The 17,881-nt window shown below is 30.0% G+C and overlaps 3 protein-coding genes across 5 annotated transcripts; 2 read left to right on the top strand and 1 right to left on the bottom strand.

Annotated features, from left to right (window-relative positions):
• The first annotated feature begins 3,892 nt into the window (after positions 1-3,892).
• LOC122636707 (RNA-binding protein pno1) lies at positions 3,893-5,451 on the top strand. Its single transcript, XM_043828237.1, has 3 exons — positions 3,893-4,206; positions 4,330-4,419; positions 4,491-5,451. Exons 1-3 carry the CDS (start codon positions 4,150-4,152, stop codon positions 5,016-5,018), a joined length of 675 nt encoding a protein of 224 aa, XP_043684172.1. The 5' UTR covers positions 3,893-4,149; the 3' UTR covers positions 5,019-5,451.
• LOC122636706 (EARP-interacting protein homolog) lies at positions 5,016-7,234 on the bottom strand. Of its 2 annotated transcripts, none has more exons than XM_043828236.1 (6): positions 7,150-7,234; positions 6,365-6,436; positions 6,071-6,291; positions 5,823-6,004; positions 5,447-5,743; positions 5,016-5,365 (listed from the first exon to the last, which is right to left on the bottom strand). In XM_043828236.1, the coding sequence occupies exons 1-6, from the start codon at positions 7,217-7,219 to the stop codon at positions 5,203-5,205; spliced, it is 1,005 nt and encodes a 334-aa protein (XP_043684171.1). In that variant the 5' UTR covers positions 7,220-7,234; the 3' UTR covers positions 5,016-5,202. The 2 variants fall into 2 exon arrangements, with proteins under 2 accessions (XP_043684171.1, XP_043684170.1); XM_043828235.1 differs by lacking the exon at positions 7,150-7,234 and adding an exon at positions 6,702-6,945 and having other exon boundaries at positions 6,365-6,590.
• A 57-nt stretch (positions 7,235-7,291) lies between these two features.
• Positions 7,292-17,164, top strand: LOC122636705. Of its 2 annotated transcripts, none has more exons than XM_043828234.1 (8): positions 7,292-7,751; positions 12,727-12,989; positions 13,851-14,117; positions 14,473-14,768; positions 14,869-15,170; positions 15,322-15,505; positions 15,577-15,755; positions 15,886-17,164. In XM_043828234.1, the coding sequence occupies exons 2-8, from the start codon at positions 12,827-12,829 to the stop codon at positions 16,334-16,336; spliced, it is 1,842 nt and encodes a 613-aa protein (XP_043684169.1). In that variant the 5' UTR covers positions 7,292-7,751; positions 12,727-12,826; the 3' UTR covers positions 16,337-17,164. The 2 variants fall into 2 exon arrangements, with proteins under 2 accessions (XP_043684169.1, XP_043684168.1); XM_043828233.1 differs by having other exon boundaries at positions 7,293-7,751; positions 14,470-14,768.
• The last annotated feature ends 717 nt before the right edge of the window (positions 17,165-17,881 follow it).

Here is a 17,881-nt window from a genome sequence, read left to right as displayed (position 1 = left end):
AATCCAGATCTCACCACGTGAAGGTTGCTGTATATGGAGATCCATGAGTTTATAATAATATACTAATTAATCGTAATGATGATTATCTGGAAAAAGACTTAAAACAAACTTTGAATAAATTTATTGTTACAAGATGGTTAAATTATTATTTAAATATTTATCAAGTTATTTACCAATACTTTCCTACAAAAGATGTATACTAGTTTTTTGATCATCTTTCAAGATCCAGTGACTCTACGCGATAATTATTTATTTATTACAAGACAACACTGATAATTTGCAAATCTCGACTATTTAGGTATAATTACTATCCTTAAAATAAAAAAAGAATTTTATATGAACAAATATCGATTTTATAACTAACTGCTTTGTATATAATTGATTCAAATACGCTTATCTCAAACTCCTCACAGTTGATTTAATTCACGAATCGTGTAAAAATTTTAATTAACGTGCAAACACTGATTCTATTTCGTGTGTTTTCAGTTTTTATTTTAGCAATACAACACTCGATTTATTCATTGTTCGCGTATGATCGCAATAATGATACGAAAAAAGTAAAAAGAAGATCATTAATATCATTGTTGTAATAAAAAATCTTTGAAAATTATTGAGCAATATTTAAAAAAAAACTTCTTTATTGATTCTTATACAACCAGCATTCTGCTTCAGGATGATAAAGAATGATACATTAATAGAAAAATGAGAGGCTGAAACATACAACACATTATAACACAAAAAGAATATAACATTTATAAAAAATTTTCTGTAGATCATCTCTAAAGGTAATACATTAAAGATTATATTATATCAAGGTATTAATTATAATATATAAAATGTTATTTAATAAAATTAATAAAAGCTAAATAATTAAAAAATGTACCAAAGTATGCAGGTAGTGTTTACTTTGTATATTGAAAGTACATTTTAAGCAATATTGATATTCCAAGTCTCACTGTTTTAAGGTTGTTGCATATAGAAATCCGTTTAATACAAATTGTATAAATTTTCATAATAAAATAATAATTGCACTAGTAAACTCTGGCGTGAATTACATTAGAAATACACAAATTTCTATATTTTCCTATTTAATAACCAATCTGCTATAATATTAATTAAATTGTGATGAAGTAAAATATATGTTGGAATTAATATATGTAATGCTAAAATATGAAAGAACATTAATCGTAGCTTTCTTAGGCGTATATACGTCTGTAATACGAAGTACTCTGTAGAAATTCCGAAGTATTCTGTAGAAATGAAGACTGAATATTGGTTCATTTTGTTTCATTCTCAGCCAGAGAATTTCCTGGAAATTCGTAACTCGGAGTATATACGTAATGAATTCAACCTATCTCTCTCTATCAATCCCTATATGTCCTTAAAAAGAGATAGATCTATCTGTATGACGTAGATTATACAATGGCTGTACAATCTCTCCACTTTGTTGTGTACAGTGCTTTTCCAATCCGTAAAATTTTTGGAAATCTGAAAAATGTAAATTCGTTATTAGTAGTGGATAAAATTAACCCAAATAGTATGTCCATATATAATATATATGTATATGTGTGTGCGCGCTGTATAGAGGCGTTATCTATATGTCTACATTCGCGTTTGCGCATATAAAAATGGGATATAATACGAAATACGATTGATGACGAATTATTAATTAGAACATCATTAAAAAGCGAGAGAAGTATGGATGTCGCGAAAATCAGAATAGAAAATTCGAAAAAATGATGCAATGATCACTCGGGGTATACCAAAAAGCGAGTATTTCTTAAATATAACTGTTCCTTGCTAACTTGCAAACATTTACACATATAAATCAAGTTTTAAGAAATTAAAAATCTATACAATTCTACACAATCTACACAATCTACAAAATTTACAATTTACTTAAAATTAACGAAGAAGATAGATACCACCGAAGACAAAATGGGCATCCTGTTCACTGACAAGACGCAAATAGTTCGCACTGCGTCATTTTGAATATATTAATTTATAACAATAGATTAATTTGTATATATTAATTATATATTAATTTTTCCATATATTATTAAAAAACAATATGTAATATGAAATTAAAAATCAAAACATCCATAAAAAATTTTAGTAAATGACAGTAGATTATTAATTTTTATATACTTAATTAAAATATATTTCCGCCACACATGAGTTCGTTATCATACGCACGTTTCTTTTCTTTTTTTATTTATTTTGCGAGTCCAAACAGATATAATTAATAATATGAATAATAAAAAAATCTATTTCTATTTATTAAAATGTTGTAATCAATATCTTGTAAATGTTTTAATATAATAATAATTCGTTTAATTTTGATTAATGATTAGTATAATTAACAATATATTATTGATAAATTGGAAATAGTATTATATGTAATTCGTAAGTTATCGATAATCAACGAAAAATATTCCAATATATATCAAATATTTCGGTTTTTCTTGAAGAAGAAGATGAAGAAACGACGAATATTTTTCGGGAATCTATAGAACGAAGATGAAGCAAACTTTGATCGACATATTTAAACGTTACTAACTTAAATTAATTGGCTTACAAACCTATATAATTTCTTAGAAAATTCTTGTTTTTAATGCTGAGATCAATAACAAGCATTCTTTCTTTTGTTTTCAATATATGCTGCATACATGCACCCTGCACGCATGCACATATGCACACATGCACACGAATACGTACGACTTTGTTGACGAAGAGCAGGACGTAAAATCGTTTCTATGATTTGTTTCTTTCGTATGAGTTTTTCACATCTATATGTATGTTTCTTACATATATCCACTATCCATACATACTATATATTCATATATGAATTCTAAGAAAAAGCGAGGTTCTTATTTCGAAGAAAATTTGTAACTAATATATTGTCTTTTCTTAGAGAAGAATTAAAGGCATGGACACGCAAATAATGAACAATATTTTCCCTATTGACTCATCGTTTGCACTTACCTTTCATCAAGAACTTGTAATATAATTTATAGTCTAGTTCGAAACATTTAATATTAGAAGAAAATTGTCAATCAACATGTATGAAGTAAAATAATTATATATATAGTATTTTTCCACTGTATTTTTTATGTTGAGATTTTCCAATTAATAATATAATTGGGAAGCTGAAACATTTTTAACCGTTAGTAGTAAAGAATGAAATTAATTGAATGTAGATATGGTTATGGATTCAAGGTATATTAATTGCTATTTAATTTTTAAACAATAGTATGTCATATTACAATAGATATACATTATAAATTGTTTAAGTGAATATAAAATGATCTAAATTATTCTTATTTAAGTCTACGAGCACGGACTGAGAGAACTATTAATATTTTACTCATCGGGATACAAAAGGAAACCAACTCGTCAGCTGTCGAAGTCATTTTCTTGCTGATTTTTTTATTTCTGTTTATATCACTGGCCTTCACCGACTTAAATAAAATTTACACCTAACGATATTATAAATCAACATTATTGTATATTAAAAATTATGTAATATCTAAACAAACATAGTATTCTTCAATTTATATAAAATATAACTGAAATTATTACGTAATATTCGTTATATTAAATTATTATAGAATAAGAAACAATTGATTTATTATAGAATAATGAACAATTATTATGAAATAATAAATAATGGGAATTTGTTTTGAATTTACAATATATATAGATTTAACAATGGCAACGTGAGAACTGTTGTAATTGGTTGGTTATTTGTTTGTAAAGAGATATCATTGGTTGGTAATATCCTTATCATACAAACATTATTCACACATATTAATAATTTTAGCTATGGAATAATTGAGAACGAAGTTATTAATTAGGTTATTTTGTTAATTTGATGAAAACGAATAATTAATTAGAATTTATGAACATAGAATAATTTTTTGTTTGCGTCATAAGGACTAGCAAATCAACGTCGACATTTTACAGATTGTAATGAAACATGGTGACCGGGTATCGGTTTAAAAGCACATGGGTTGTTACAAAGTTGGTGTACATCAAATATGTACTTTTTAGTTTAAATTCATTTGTATATAGTTTAGAAGGATTATAATTTTATGTTGACACATATATATACATATATATATATATAACAAAAAGAAATACTTCAAAATGGCAAACGCAGGTCAGAAAGGGAAGAAACGACAAGCTGAGGATAATGCTATGGAGGTATGTAACAGAGGTTATATTTTATCGTGTTCATTGTCTTTATTTCTTAATATTTTCATTTTTATTATAATATTTCCTCCAATTATTGCTTTTATATTAATTTGTTATAATATTATTTAATAGGTCGAAATAATAAATGGTATTCAAGGAAAGATTAAATCTGTATCATCTACAAAAAGAGCCAGAAAAGTACAACGTGGTGAATTTCGAAAGGTACATTTTGATAATGTATTATTAATAATATAAATTAAATTTAAGAAAGTATATAAGTAGATATTTTGTAGATACCTGTACCTGCGCATAGATACACCCCACTCAAGGATAATTGGATGAAGATATTTACTCCGATTGTTGAACATTTACAATTACAGATACGTTTCAATTTGAAAACAAGAAATGTAGAGATTCGTATTGCTCCTGAAACTGCAGATATTTCTAATCTTCAAAAAGGTGCAGATTTTGTAAAAGCTTTTATATATGGCTTCGAAATAGAAGATGCATTAGCTCTATTACGTTTAGATGATTTATTCATAGAGACGTTTGAAGTTCAAGATGTAAAACCATTAAAAAGTGATCATTTATCTAGAGCTATAGGAAGATTAGCAGGGAAAGGTGGAAGAACAAAATTCACCATAGAAAACGTAACAAAAACAAGAATTGTTTTAGCTGATAGTAAAATTCACATTCTTGGTTCCTTCCAAAATATACAATTGGCTCGCAGAGCTATTTGTAATTTAATTTTAGGAAGTCCACCATCTAAAGTTTATGGTCATTTAAGGAATATTGCTAGTAGAATATCGGAACGATTGTAATATAGCAACAGGAAATTTATAGAAAGTTTTCTTCTTTGTAATTATATACATATAAGCATATTAGATATAATTTTGTTAATACTTTAATTATATCAGTTAATATTGCAGATATCAATTATTTAAATGTTTATGAGAGAATTAACCCAAAATAAATTTTTGAGTTCTAATAAATATTATATTCAATTTAGAGAATTATTCGATATTTGTATTTGCGTGGCACTTTATTAATTACTAATCTGCCATCATAACTCAATGAAGCAAATGTCCAAGGATCAGCAGAGGACCATTCCACTGCATATACACTATCTTCGTGTTCTTCATATCTTTCAACAACTCCATCTTCTAATCTAAAATATTTATAATAATATTATAATGTTACATACTACTATATAAGTTAAAAATATTGCTTAATTATTAAATATACTTACTTATCTTTTTGACATATTTCATCACCTTGTCCATTATCATCTTCTGGTGAAACTATATGCCCGTATGGTTCAGAAGAAATAGATACGATACTATATAATATAACCCTAGAATCGCTACTTGACGTTAGAACCAACTGATCATGGAAACGATTGATTCTTATATTCCACACCCAATGAGAATGTTCCATACGTGATAAGACAGGTTCATTTGGTACTCGAATATCCCAGAATTTCATATATCCGTCATCACCACAGGTAGATAAGAAATATTGCCGATTCACATTGAAATCTAAATCTCTATGATAAAATGTTGTTATTTACTTTTATTTTTACTTATACAAGAGAAGGAAAGATTATTTTTTCTTTTTATATTTACCTAATTATTTGTGAATGTGCTGATGAAATTATCCATGAAGGATCAGATGGAGCTCTTAAATCCCAACCTTGAATATTATTTTCATCTAATGTTACAAATTGATTGCACCCATTGTGAGGATTCCATTTACCATTTGTAAACCGTGGTAGATTTTTACCAGATAAAATACCTGATACTATAACCTGTATTATATAACTAAGATTGAAAAAGTTTGTATAACTGTAAATGTAATAAGTATTTATATTTACTTGTGGTCTACTGTTAGCAAGGTCCCATAAAGCAAAGCGATTATCTACAACTGATATAGCTTTTGTACCATCCATAGGATGATATGCAATAGTTTTCAAATCGGTACCATATTTTGTTGTATCAATTTCAGCTAGCATCTCCAACTGTATACTGTCATTTGTATATTCTTTAATTTCAGGTAATTTCCAAAGTGCTCCTTTCATTTGGCATGTTCCTTCATCTATAAAATTTAAATAGAAAATATATTTAATGTCCTTTCCTTTCTAAGACAGATCAAATGAATTAGAAAATACCATTTAAACTGTTGCAACATGTAATAAATAAAGAAGATTCAGTTGGCGATGCTTGCAAGGACCATATTTCACCTATCGGATGTTGAAATACTTGAGTGTTTAAACCATTGGTTTCTTCATTAAGTTCAACCAAATGTACTTGATTGTTAGTAAATTTTAACGATTGAGTTCCTACTAGAAATCTAACAATATCAGTTTCTGCAGTCTGTGCCGATAGTGCTCTAGTCTATAATATATTAATTATAAATTATTAATACATAAATACTCTTGTCAAGACTAAATTGCTAATATATACTGTAAGACTAAATTATTAAGAAACATTATTAGGAAAACATACTTGAAATTCAAGCCCATATATCAAAGGGGTGTCATTATCCATTTTCTTTTATAGTATACAACTTTTTTTTACTTCAAATATAAATAATGTTAATTATAGCTTTAACAATTTCGTTTGTTTACGTTGATCAGACAATAAATAACAAATATACTTAAACAAATACTATTGTATAAATAGGACGATAAATATGTCTAATATAGAAATAACTAATATGACGATAACTAGAAAAATAACTTATTATTCGTCCGAAATTAACCAATCACAGATTTTATATAAACACTTAAAATTTTCTTGTAAATTTTATTTCCAAAATTAATCCGATATTTGTTTCTAATTAATCATAAATAGTATAATATCGAGTAATAATTGAATATTGATATTAAATTATCGTAAAAGGTATTGTAAATATTAACTTTATACGGAAGATTTACAAGGGTGCACGAATTACCACTTCTTTGATCCAGTATACACGATCCTGTGCGTATTAACCAATGAGAATCTTTGGCGTAATTGCGCATGCGCAAACATTTCGTGGAGGGGATTTGTTCGAGAACGTAATCCAGATCAGATCAGTCTGGCTAGTCACTCGTGAACGTGATGGTTGTTCTGTAGTGTTGTTATTATCGTTCAATTCCCTCCCCACCAATTTCCTATTTGCATCGTTTTCGATACATTAGCTTGTTCGTTATCCTTCATCCGGTAAAACCAGATGCAGGATCATCAAATAAATTATGTCAAACGCGCAATTTGTGGCATTAACGTGAGAGAGTGATTATCTCGGCCTCGGTACAATAGTAATATTATAATATTCATTTTTCTCGTTAGAGAAATCAACACATACACGATTGAAGCAGGAGTTCTATCTGTCGTGTTTAACGGTCTATAAATTGAATTTTACATTGTGTGCAAATAGCCACTTACGGACGTATATCGTTCGAGATATAAAATCAGTGTTCTTTCGGTTTTCTTTCGTTTTCGTCCTCACGCAAATGCGTACACTTGTAGGCCCTTTTTTGCTGTGGAGGGAATGCTGACGCTGCCACATCCTTCGTAAGTGTAAAGGTTATTTTATCGTCGTTAATGTTTTACCATATTTCTACGATGGTTTTTATAGGGATATTTCGAATTTTTTGAATTTATAATTAAGGATCAATATTGTTGTTGTTGTTATTATCATCATCATCATCAACATCATCATCATCATCATCATCATCATCTCATCATCGTTGTTGTTATTGTTGTTGTTGTTTATTATTGTTGTTGTTATTGTTATTGTTATTGTTGCTGTTATTGTTGTTGTTGTGGTTGTTGTTGTATCTTATATTTAAATTTGTACAGATATAATGAAATAATGAAATTGTAAATAATGAAAAGATTATTTGTACTATTACTATTGTAGTATCGTAATGTATAAACTTGTTTAGCTTTATTTATATCATTCGTTGTAATTAATCAATATATATTCCTTATTTAATAATTTTTTCGCAAAATTATTAGATAAAATTACTATTTAATTTCATTAAACGATATAACTAAGAAAATATTGAATTTTGATTGTCAATTATTTTCTTTATAAAATTGAAGATCTCTAATTAGGTTACGAACGAGATTACGCACAATGGCGCCAATTGTGATTTATTAAATTTGTTAATTTATTTTATTTATTTTTTTTCAGTAATTAAAATTGGAATGATAGAATTGTTAAATAATATTTAAATATACTATTAATGAAATTGTTCGTTCTATATCTTAATTGATAAAAGTACGTTCGTATTTAGCAATATGTAATACCCTCTAATTAAGTATGAATATGCGTATTCGTTACGTTAAGATTGATCTCAATTGGTTGCAATTGGTTCGAGTGTAATGAAACTAAACGAAGTGGTAATAAAGGAATTTGAAAAAAGACGCCACTTTAACATATTTTTTCGTTGTATAATCGAACATTCAAATATAAATAAATTACTAGTTTAAATAGTAACATAATATAAAAGTTTCATTTGTCTTTAATTATACTTCCTGTTTTTTTCATTGATTTTGTCTATCTAGTTAAATTCAAGGTCGACTACGGAAACATTCCGTAAGCGACACGTTCCTTTTATATATGTGCGTATTTGCGTGCGTATAGAATTTTCAATATATTTTCATAATAAAGTTAATTTTTGGTTATGGCGGTTTTGCGTTGATCAATTAATTAATTTGTCAAAAACGAAAATTTGAGATTAGAATTTAATTATGGTTTACCATGGTGTTATTGTTCTCAATTTTATATTGAATTATATTGCACAGGAATATATTATATATACTATATCGTTTTACTTTATTATAGTAGAGTCAAATATATTGTAGTATAGTACAGTTATTTATAGTACTATAGTCAAATGTATTAAAGTATGACTATAATATAGATCATTTTTAATTTATTATGTAATTATTATTAACATATTTATTGTATTTTAATGTTTATATATATATATATATAATAGAGTTGATTTGAAGGTAAAGGGTGTTGCTTGATAGGAAAACTTGTTTCTTTAAAATCCATCATAATAAGAAACGTGTAGAAGCAAAGTAGGAAAGCTTTGTAAAGTTGCCCTTCGATCAATGAACCACGCATACGTTTTCACCCTCTTTCACCCTCCTTCATTCCTTTCGTTGCCATCGTAGTCGAGTTCCGCGTGCAGGTCAACTCGTTCGTTTCAGTACGACTTACTTAACATCTCAGGGGTTGATGTACCTTGAAACGAAAACTATTTTATAAATCGAGAATAGAATATATTTCAAAAATCGAAATAGGATATATTTTTTATGTTGTAGTTAATTATACGTGAGATCTGTAATTTTAGAATTTTGTTATAAATCAATTTTATTTGTCTATTTTATTACCTAAGAAGAATTCTCACTTAGACGTTGAATCCATATTTGTTTCGTTTCATTCGTCGAACAGATGACTCCATCGACGCGTGACTTTGCAAATTAAAGCCTTATAACGTTCCTTGTGACTGAACAATCGTCGCCAGCTGTCTGAACAACTTTACGACAAATGTCTAAAATAGTATTTAATACATGTAGTTAAGCGCTTAATTACTCGTTCATTCGAAAAACAGATATTTTTGTATTTCTTTTTTTAGAATTTTATTTGTTATTTAAAGATTAAATTCGAAGGTTTGTTCAGTTTGTACTTAGCGATTTATAATATTTAAAGCGATTAGTAAGTGATTAATGAAGAGTAACGTATACAGAAGAACTTTATTTTTATTCATAATACATTTTTTATTCTCAAACGGCACTCCGCTTCGTTTTACCTCATATTTAAACATCGATTGCATAGGGTTCTATGATTTATGCGGTAAGATCGAAGTCGTAGATAAAAAAAAGAGACTTTCATTGGCTAGTTTTTATTCTGTTTTTCTCTCTTCGTATCTTTTATCTTTGACAGGAATGATAACCGCTTGACTCGGATAGTCTTGTCAAGTGTATAGCATCCTCTTAACCCCCCCCCCCCCATTTGTTTCCTCTTTTTTGATTTCTCTTTGCATCTCTCTTGCAAACGTGAAACGTAACTTTGTTTTAATATCGCGTTATATTAAATTAAGTTAGTTTAAGATATAAGGCTTGCAAAATGCTTTTGCACGTAATTTGATTGAAAAAAGACAAAATGGTATTCTGACGAGATACAATATGTGTTCTGATTGGTCTACTTCTTAAGTTTCGTTTTTATCGTTAGCAACGAACGTAATACTGTTCATTGATTGAATATTATGCTCAAGGACACTTAGAAAATATCATTTCTTCCTTTATTCATAGCATCATCCCAGACATCGGAAGCGCCGGAAGCGCGTCGCTATATTCAAGGTCGTTCAAAGAGAAAAGGAGACCGTGACATTTTCGATATCCGTTTTTCACGCCTGGCCTTTTCCTACCTCATCGAGCAAGAGTTTATATTCACCCCCTCGGTTTCTGTGCGAAGAAGATATAATAAAGCGTATCGAATATAACATTTCTCTTACGTCATTGAACATTTACTTGGTTTTTATTCCACGTTTAAAATTAAGGCCATTTAAAAATGTGATGATGATAATTAAAATAATTCAACAATTTAAAAAATCATTGATGAACGATTAAATGATTTCTATTGTCTTTTTAGAAGAATATTTTCTTTCGTTTTAATATTCCTTTGAAGACCTAGTTACACAATTTCAGCTTTGTTAATGTCGGTGTGTGAACTGCATTTTATATACCACGAAATCTTTGGTGAGGAATCTCCTATTCAACGTTGCAAGATTTTTCTTTCTTTGTTCACGGTATAACGGCAAGATACGCGAATTCAATGTCAAACGCATTGTAGAAATAACGATTCGTCGTCCGTCATGGTGAAGATGCTCAAGAAAGTAGCGTGAGAGAGAGGAGGGGGAGATCGTCTCTGTATCATTTCGATTTATGTACGAACAATAGACGTCAAATACGTACGAGATGATAATATTTACTTATGCTGAGTTTAAAAGATGGTCTGTTAGAAAAATTTATGAAACAAATTTCGTAAAAGGTAGATGATCCTAATTATGAAATTTATTTTATGTGTCTTATGAATTTATATTTGTTATAGAATAATTAAATTAAAAATATAATATTATAACAATTTCGTGATTGGCTTCTTACTCTTTATTGTGATTGGCCATTCTTCGAATGTAGTAATGGCAATAGTTGTATCCTAGATCGTTATTGACTGAAACGATGACGTCACTTGATCTTTCATATAGATTTGAATCCTTAACAACTTATTTGTTAATTTCAAAATGGAAGCAAGTTTTTTGCGAAAGGAAAAAATATTGGAACGAAATTCATTTATCAAAGATTATGTGAATAAGAAAAGTATGATTAAAAGGAGACTACAGGCGAAAGAAAAAAAAGAAAAAAAAAGAAAAAAAAAGCAAAAGAAAAGAACAATGTTCGAAAGTGAAAAGAAGAAGAAGCGTGCGATGAATGAAAAACACTCTTCTGCGCTTGTCTTTTCCACATTCGGTGGCAAGCTTCGACAAAACTCGACTCCCAACCGTTCCTGACGTGTCCGGTCGCGGGCGCTATAAACCGGAACTCTCTGACAGCAAGTCGATATCGTAAAACGGCACGTGTGCTACCTCTTTGTGTACCAAGGTCAAGGTGATCCTGCAATATCCATTCGTAACCTCATCATCCTTTTTAAATTCTCGGGGATTTTTAACGGGACACGAATTAATCGAAGAGAAATCAAATTCATAGTTCCAACAAAATATATCGAATCGTTTGTTATCAAATTGAATACATTTTTATAACAATTCTGAAGGTAATATTTTGTTTAAAGCAACGTAAAGTTATCAAAAGTATTAATCAGATAACGTTTCACGTATCTTAACCTTTAAATTGTTTTTTTATCAACATAATATAATAATTAAACTGCTGATGATTTTTTTGACAAGTTGTCACATAAATGTCGATCATTCGTTGTTCATAATGTGTTTACAATGTTCCTTTTACTCTTGATGTCACTGCAATCCTACCCTCTCTCTTTCCTCTTTCCTCTCTGTTTATTCATCAAAATACTCGATATTTCAAATAATGGCTAACTCGATGAGCTTTCCCTTTGAATTCAATTCATTATTACCGTTCATTATTTTTCATAAAAAGATCCTGTTGATTCAAAAAGTACGTTTTCGCGCGCATTTGTATCGGTCGAATACATAAAAATACAGAATCCTAGTTTCCATTTGAAATGTTCGGCCTCACAAGTGTTGCGATGGTCTTTTCTTGGTAATGATAGAGAGCATGAACTGCAGAGAGTAGAATTTAGTCGGGGAAAATATTCTTTTAGAATATAAGAGAAACTTAATGTGTTACAGGTCTGACGAATAGTGAACGGCATATTGTTCTTAATAATCGTTGAAGTACCAAATTTTGAAACGAATACCAAATTTTTTAATTATTTCTTTTTTGTATCTTTAATAATTAATTATATTCCTGATTAATGGATCGATTATATGTGTTGCAGAGTGCGGACGATCAGCAGAAAATGGGGTCGAAGCGACGACGTATCAAAACAAGACGAGGACCGCTAACGTAATCGATTTATAGCGCGTCGAATAGGAAAGATGATGACCGCCATGGCCAGGTTGCCTTGTAAGCAATCCTCGCCTTCGCAACAGCAAAGAGTGAATAATTTCGGAAATAGTCGTAATTCGTATTGGGATATTCAAGCTAGGCATCCAACACCACCTTATGTTAGAAACCATCATCGGCACATTGATCACACAGGTAGTTGATTCAAATATATAAACAGCAGCAACAACAACAACAAAAATTGTTATAATTATATTTTTAAGAATACACATATGTATATACGTGCATATGTAAACAAATGCATATATATACATATGTATATACGATGAATAAAAACATTTTTGTACTCGAGTGAAAGCTATTCCATGTCTCTGGTTTGCGGTAGCAGCAGCAACAGCAGTAATAGTTAAAAAGACTTCTCCTTTCGACATGTTTCACTTGTAAATATATAAACATAAAGGGAAGAAGGGTGTTCCTAGGGTAATCAAAAACAGGCACCTTCGTCCGTTCTTTCAAATCCGAACGAAAATGTTTTTACCAGAGAAATGAGAGTCTTCGGTATATTTTCATTCTTGTCTTTCTCAAACGACGATATATATATATATATATATATATATATATATATATATAACTTCGTTCGAAATCTAGTATTCTTAATGTTAACATTATTATTGTATTCCACCATGGTAAAGATTCTTATGTAAAAGACTTCTTTGACAAATATTGCGATGTCCTTGTGAAAATGCGGCAAATTAGCTGTTGCTGTCCTGACTCTTTCGAGATTGTTCTCTATTAAGCTTCTCCTCAGCGAGTAGTGAATTCGCTTATCCGAGATCATAATCCATTTTGTTGCTAACTCATATGGTCTTTTGAATGAAACCCCTTTTTATTATTATATGTACAACATAAATATCTTAGAAATCGTTCCTTTTCATTATCAGGATGATCAACGTCCGTTATTTCGTCAAAACGTTGTCCAATTTTTCATATGACGAACGGAAATGAAATTACTTAAGAAGCCGATAACGATGACGCGATGATAATTATTGTTCGTAGGAAAACGTAAGAGTGCAGTGGAATTATTGCAAGAGACGAAAGCATTTTACGTAAAAAGTGAGACTGTGCTGGATCGGAAACAGGAACTCAAGAATAGCGGTCATCTGCAAGTATCTCAGCTAAGTGCACCTAGTGCACCACCTAGGTTACTTAGGAAGTGTGGAAATACAGCTGTACCGTGCTCGATACAATCACCCTCGCCGTCACAAATATCTAATCCTGTAACACCACCCTGTTGTTGGGCCACGTGTCATGATCAAGATAGAAGTAAATATTTTCTTTTTCCTTATCTAAATATTTAGCAAATCTATCACTTTTAACCGATCGAGTTGTAATTGTTCATCATTTCTAACTGATCGAATTGTTCTTCAACGATTACTTGCGTATCATATGTTTCAAAATTGGTTGTTGAAGTATCCAATCTACAAATAATATTTGTTTGTTGTATCTATGTAGATTTGATCGATCAACGCTGAAGCTTCAAAGTATTTATTAACAAGTTTGGAGATGAAAAAGAAGAATCATGTTGATCCTATTGAAATGATAAATCATGATCGTATTTCTTGTTTATCATATACTACAACCTTAGTAAGAGCTTATCGTCGATTGTATTTATCAGCAGATGGGATTTTGAGTCCTCAACAAACACTGCCACCCGCGCTGCCACCAAAGAGCCCACGCTTAGTCCCTGTTCCGCAGCGGCGCACTATTTCAGGGCCACCGAGTACTACGAGCGGGGATCAATTGCAGACAAAATTACGGAGATTACTCAACACCGATAGCAAGGAGAATGTCTTCTTCCCGGAAAGCCCAACTCAGGCTTGCCTTCAAACAACAAACGGTGTCACACGTGAGGAAAAGTTCAGATATTCACCTGGCAGCTTATCACCTGGTTGCCGAGACGATGACCGTGCGTCGGTAAAGAAGATTTCAAGAATACAACACAATTCGCTGTTAATTAAAAAATAACAAATGTATTTAATCACAATATCATTCATTCTAATGTTATATTTTGTAGCATTGTACACCGCCAGACGTTCGCTTCAAATTTGGTCGCAGTAATTCACATTCTCATACATCTGGCCCAGGCAGCAGAAAATCCATCACTTCTCCATCAGCAGAGAACACAATTTGTCATAAATCTTTGCCTGATCTTCACACTAGCACACATCGTCGAGCTTCGTTATCACCACGTACGTCGACAAAATCACCTGCTAAACAATCTGGACATCATTATGGAGCTAACAATTGTCCAGATTGCGAGACTAGTTCGGATTATTCCGAGCATAGTTTCAAACGTGATGCTGTCTGCTATCGCAGGTATTATTATTAGATCAATCATTTTTATTGTTACTTAATAAAAAAAAAAAAAAAAAAAAAAAAAAAAAAAAAAAAAAAAAAAAAAAAAAAAAAAAAAAAAAAAAAGGAAAACAGTTGAATTAGAGAAATGTTTATTATCAAACATGTTTAGTACGCGTCACATCAGACGATCGTTAGGCTCTGGCGGTGGAGATGCTAGTAGTGTTCTATCCTCTGGTGGCAGAACGCAGAAATCGTCTGGCTCGAGTAAATTGAGTCATGGCGCTACTGCAAGAGATTCTGGTGGATCCTCTGGACATTGTACTCATCGTAGTGAACCACCACCAAGGTTACAGGTATTCTCGTCATCAATGACTCTTATTTACTCCAAGAAATTTCTCGTTAACAGTGATGTTCCCATTGATAGGATTATTGGACTCACGTACGTAGAGACAGTGGTGCATCTACTCAACATTCAACCGATAAAAATCGTTCAAGAAAGGGTAGTTATGCCAGTGGTACACCGCCTTCTGTCGTGAGACATTATAGTCCTGATTCTGAAAGCAGCGAGAGTCAAACTGATTACAGTCCTACTTGTAACTCTAGGTACTTTACGTTTTAATCTAATATTAAGAATTTTACCTGTGATTAAAAATGACTATTAGATATATTTAATTTTGTATCATATAATTTTATTCTTCGAAAGTTCAACAAATCATATTTATTTTCATGATAGATTCTCAGATGGTTGGAAGGAAGGACGTGGTAGACCAATTTTGAGATCAAAATCTGATATAAGTGATCGTTATTGGAGACAAGATAATGGTCGAACAAGCAAGTTATCAGCACGTACACCACGTTCGGTGACACAGTTGGAGAATTTTTTTGATCGTTTGGGTTTAGATTCAGATAATTATCAACTTATCACTGAACCCGATTCGAAATCTTCGTCACCTGTATTTTTCGATAGTGTTAGCTCGGTCGACTCAGCATTAGGTCTTTACTCTTGGATTGGAAATAATCAGGCAAATCAGGGTAGTCAATGGCAGAATAATAATTGTAGCATTGGTATGGGTAATGACGATTCTAATCAAAGGGTTAACGATCCACCGAGCATCGTTGAACGAAATGCTCGAATTATTAAGTGGCTTTGCCAATGTCGTAAGGTACAGTTTGGTTACAGTTAAATAATGTGATGGTTCCCTTGGTAAGTTATGATATTTTCAAAGACTATTTAATTTTAGACACAAACATATGTTTTTCTCTTCATTTTTCATTCATTATTATCAATTTTATGTAAATTATTCCAACTTTTTTTTTTCTATGGTTAAAAAAGTAATCGTTAACTTTCTAATAGTACTAAATTGCTTATATGCAGTTTTTTGTTGTTCTCATGAATAGTCATTTTAGAAAAAGGTGTGCCATTCACAATATATTTCTTATTCAATTGCTGCCTGCTCATTTTTGATTCGTTCTTTCAATTTTAGTATATTTCATATTATATCTTACATTTCTAATTAGTAACAAGTCATGCGGAGAAATAATTATTATAATGAATTTTTCTTCGTAACAATTATTTTTTATTAGTAATATACTTATCGAAAACATTATGGTTACTATTTTCTAGGTAATATAAATGAGATCTGAGAAAATGAATTTTTTGATTCATTTTTTTCTATGTATATATTTGAAGAATTTAATTAATATGGTTTTTTCTTATATATATGCATAGACTCATACATGTAATTTTTTTCATTATAAGAAGTTCTTTCTTTAGAATATATTGATTCGTTATTGTCTTTTAGCGTTATTAAACTTGTAATGAATTTATGTGTGATATGTTATGCGAGTGTTTTTTCTCACATCTATTGAAGGAACTTATCGAGTCTGATTACGCAGACGTAAAAGTTAGTATAATCCATTCAGTTATACGTTGTTTGTTACGATATTGAAAGATTATTGTTCAATTCTTAAAAAAAAAAGGAAAAAAAAAGAAAAAAAAAACAAAACAAAAAGAGAAAAAAAATTTCCAATGAAATAAATTTATGTTAAATTTATTATTATGGATAAAATGTGATAGACAAATTTTAAAGAAAAAGAATGTTTAAAAATGTTGTCTTCTCTTACTGTTTCTTTGTACCGCATGCTTATGAATCAATCTTTGAGTACATTATATATATTTAAAAAAATTGTTTTTTATGATGAAAGTGAAATTTTCTGTTGAATTTTGTCATTAGTAAAATAATCAATGTGATTTAGTTGATACTTCTTATAAAGTGGAATACTCTCTTATTCGCATTCTTGATAATATTAAAAAAAACAGTGCAATTCATATTACATATTATGAATAAGAACAAACATTGAAGAGATCATATTACATATTTTATTCATATGTTCATTTTTATTTATTGCATTTTTAATTATCATTTTTTTTTAAATTATAAGTAATTTATGCAAATCAATGCATAATTTTCTTTGTTGCTAGTATATTGAAAGAAATTAGTGAATTCCCCCATTTTTTAACAATGGAATTTAGACAAGGAATTTATCAGAACTTTTTTCTGCAAAGATTGTTAACTAAAGATACTTCGACTGAATTGAAACATGAAACACTCACAGTTAATGCAGCAGAATGTTCTATCGTACTTAATTATATGCTCGTAGACTGATAAATATTTATAGATGATCATGATGTTGCTGATAATGATAATGATAATGACCACGACGATGAC

The sequence above is a fragment of the Vespula pensylvanica genome, chromosome 23, assembly GCF_014466175.1.
Source record: "Vespula pensylvanica isolate Volc-1 chromosome 23, ASM1446617v1, whole genome shotgun sequence".
In the NCBI taxonomy this organism is placed as follows: Eukaryota; Metazoa; Arthropoda; class Insecta; order Hymenoptera; family Vespidae; genus Vespula; species Vespula pensylvanica.
The sequence above is the reverse complement of the archived record's forward strand: the minus strand, read 5'-3'. Positions and strand labels throughout refer to the sequence as shown.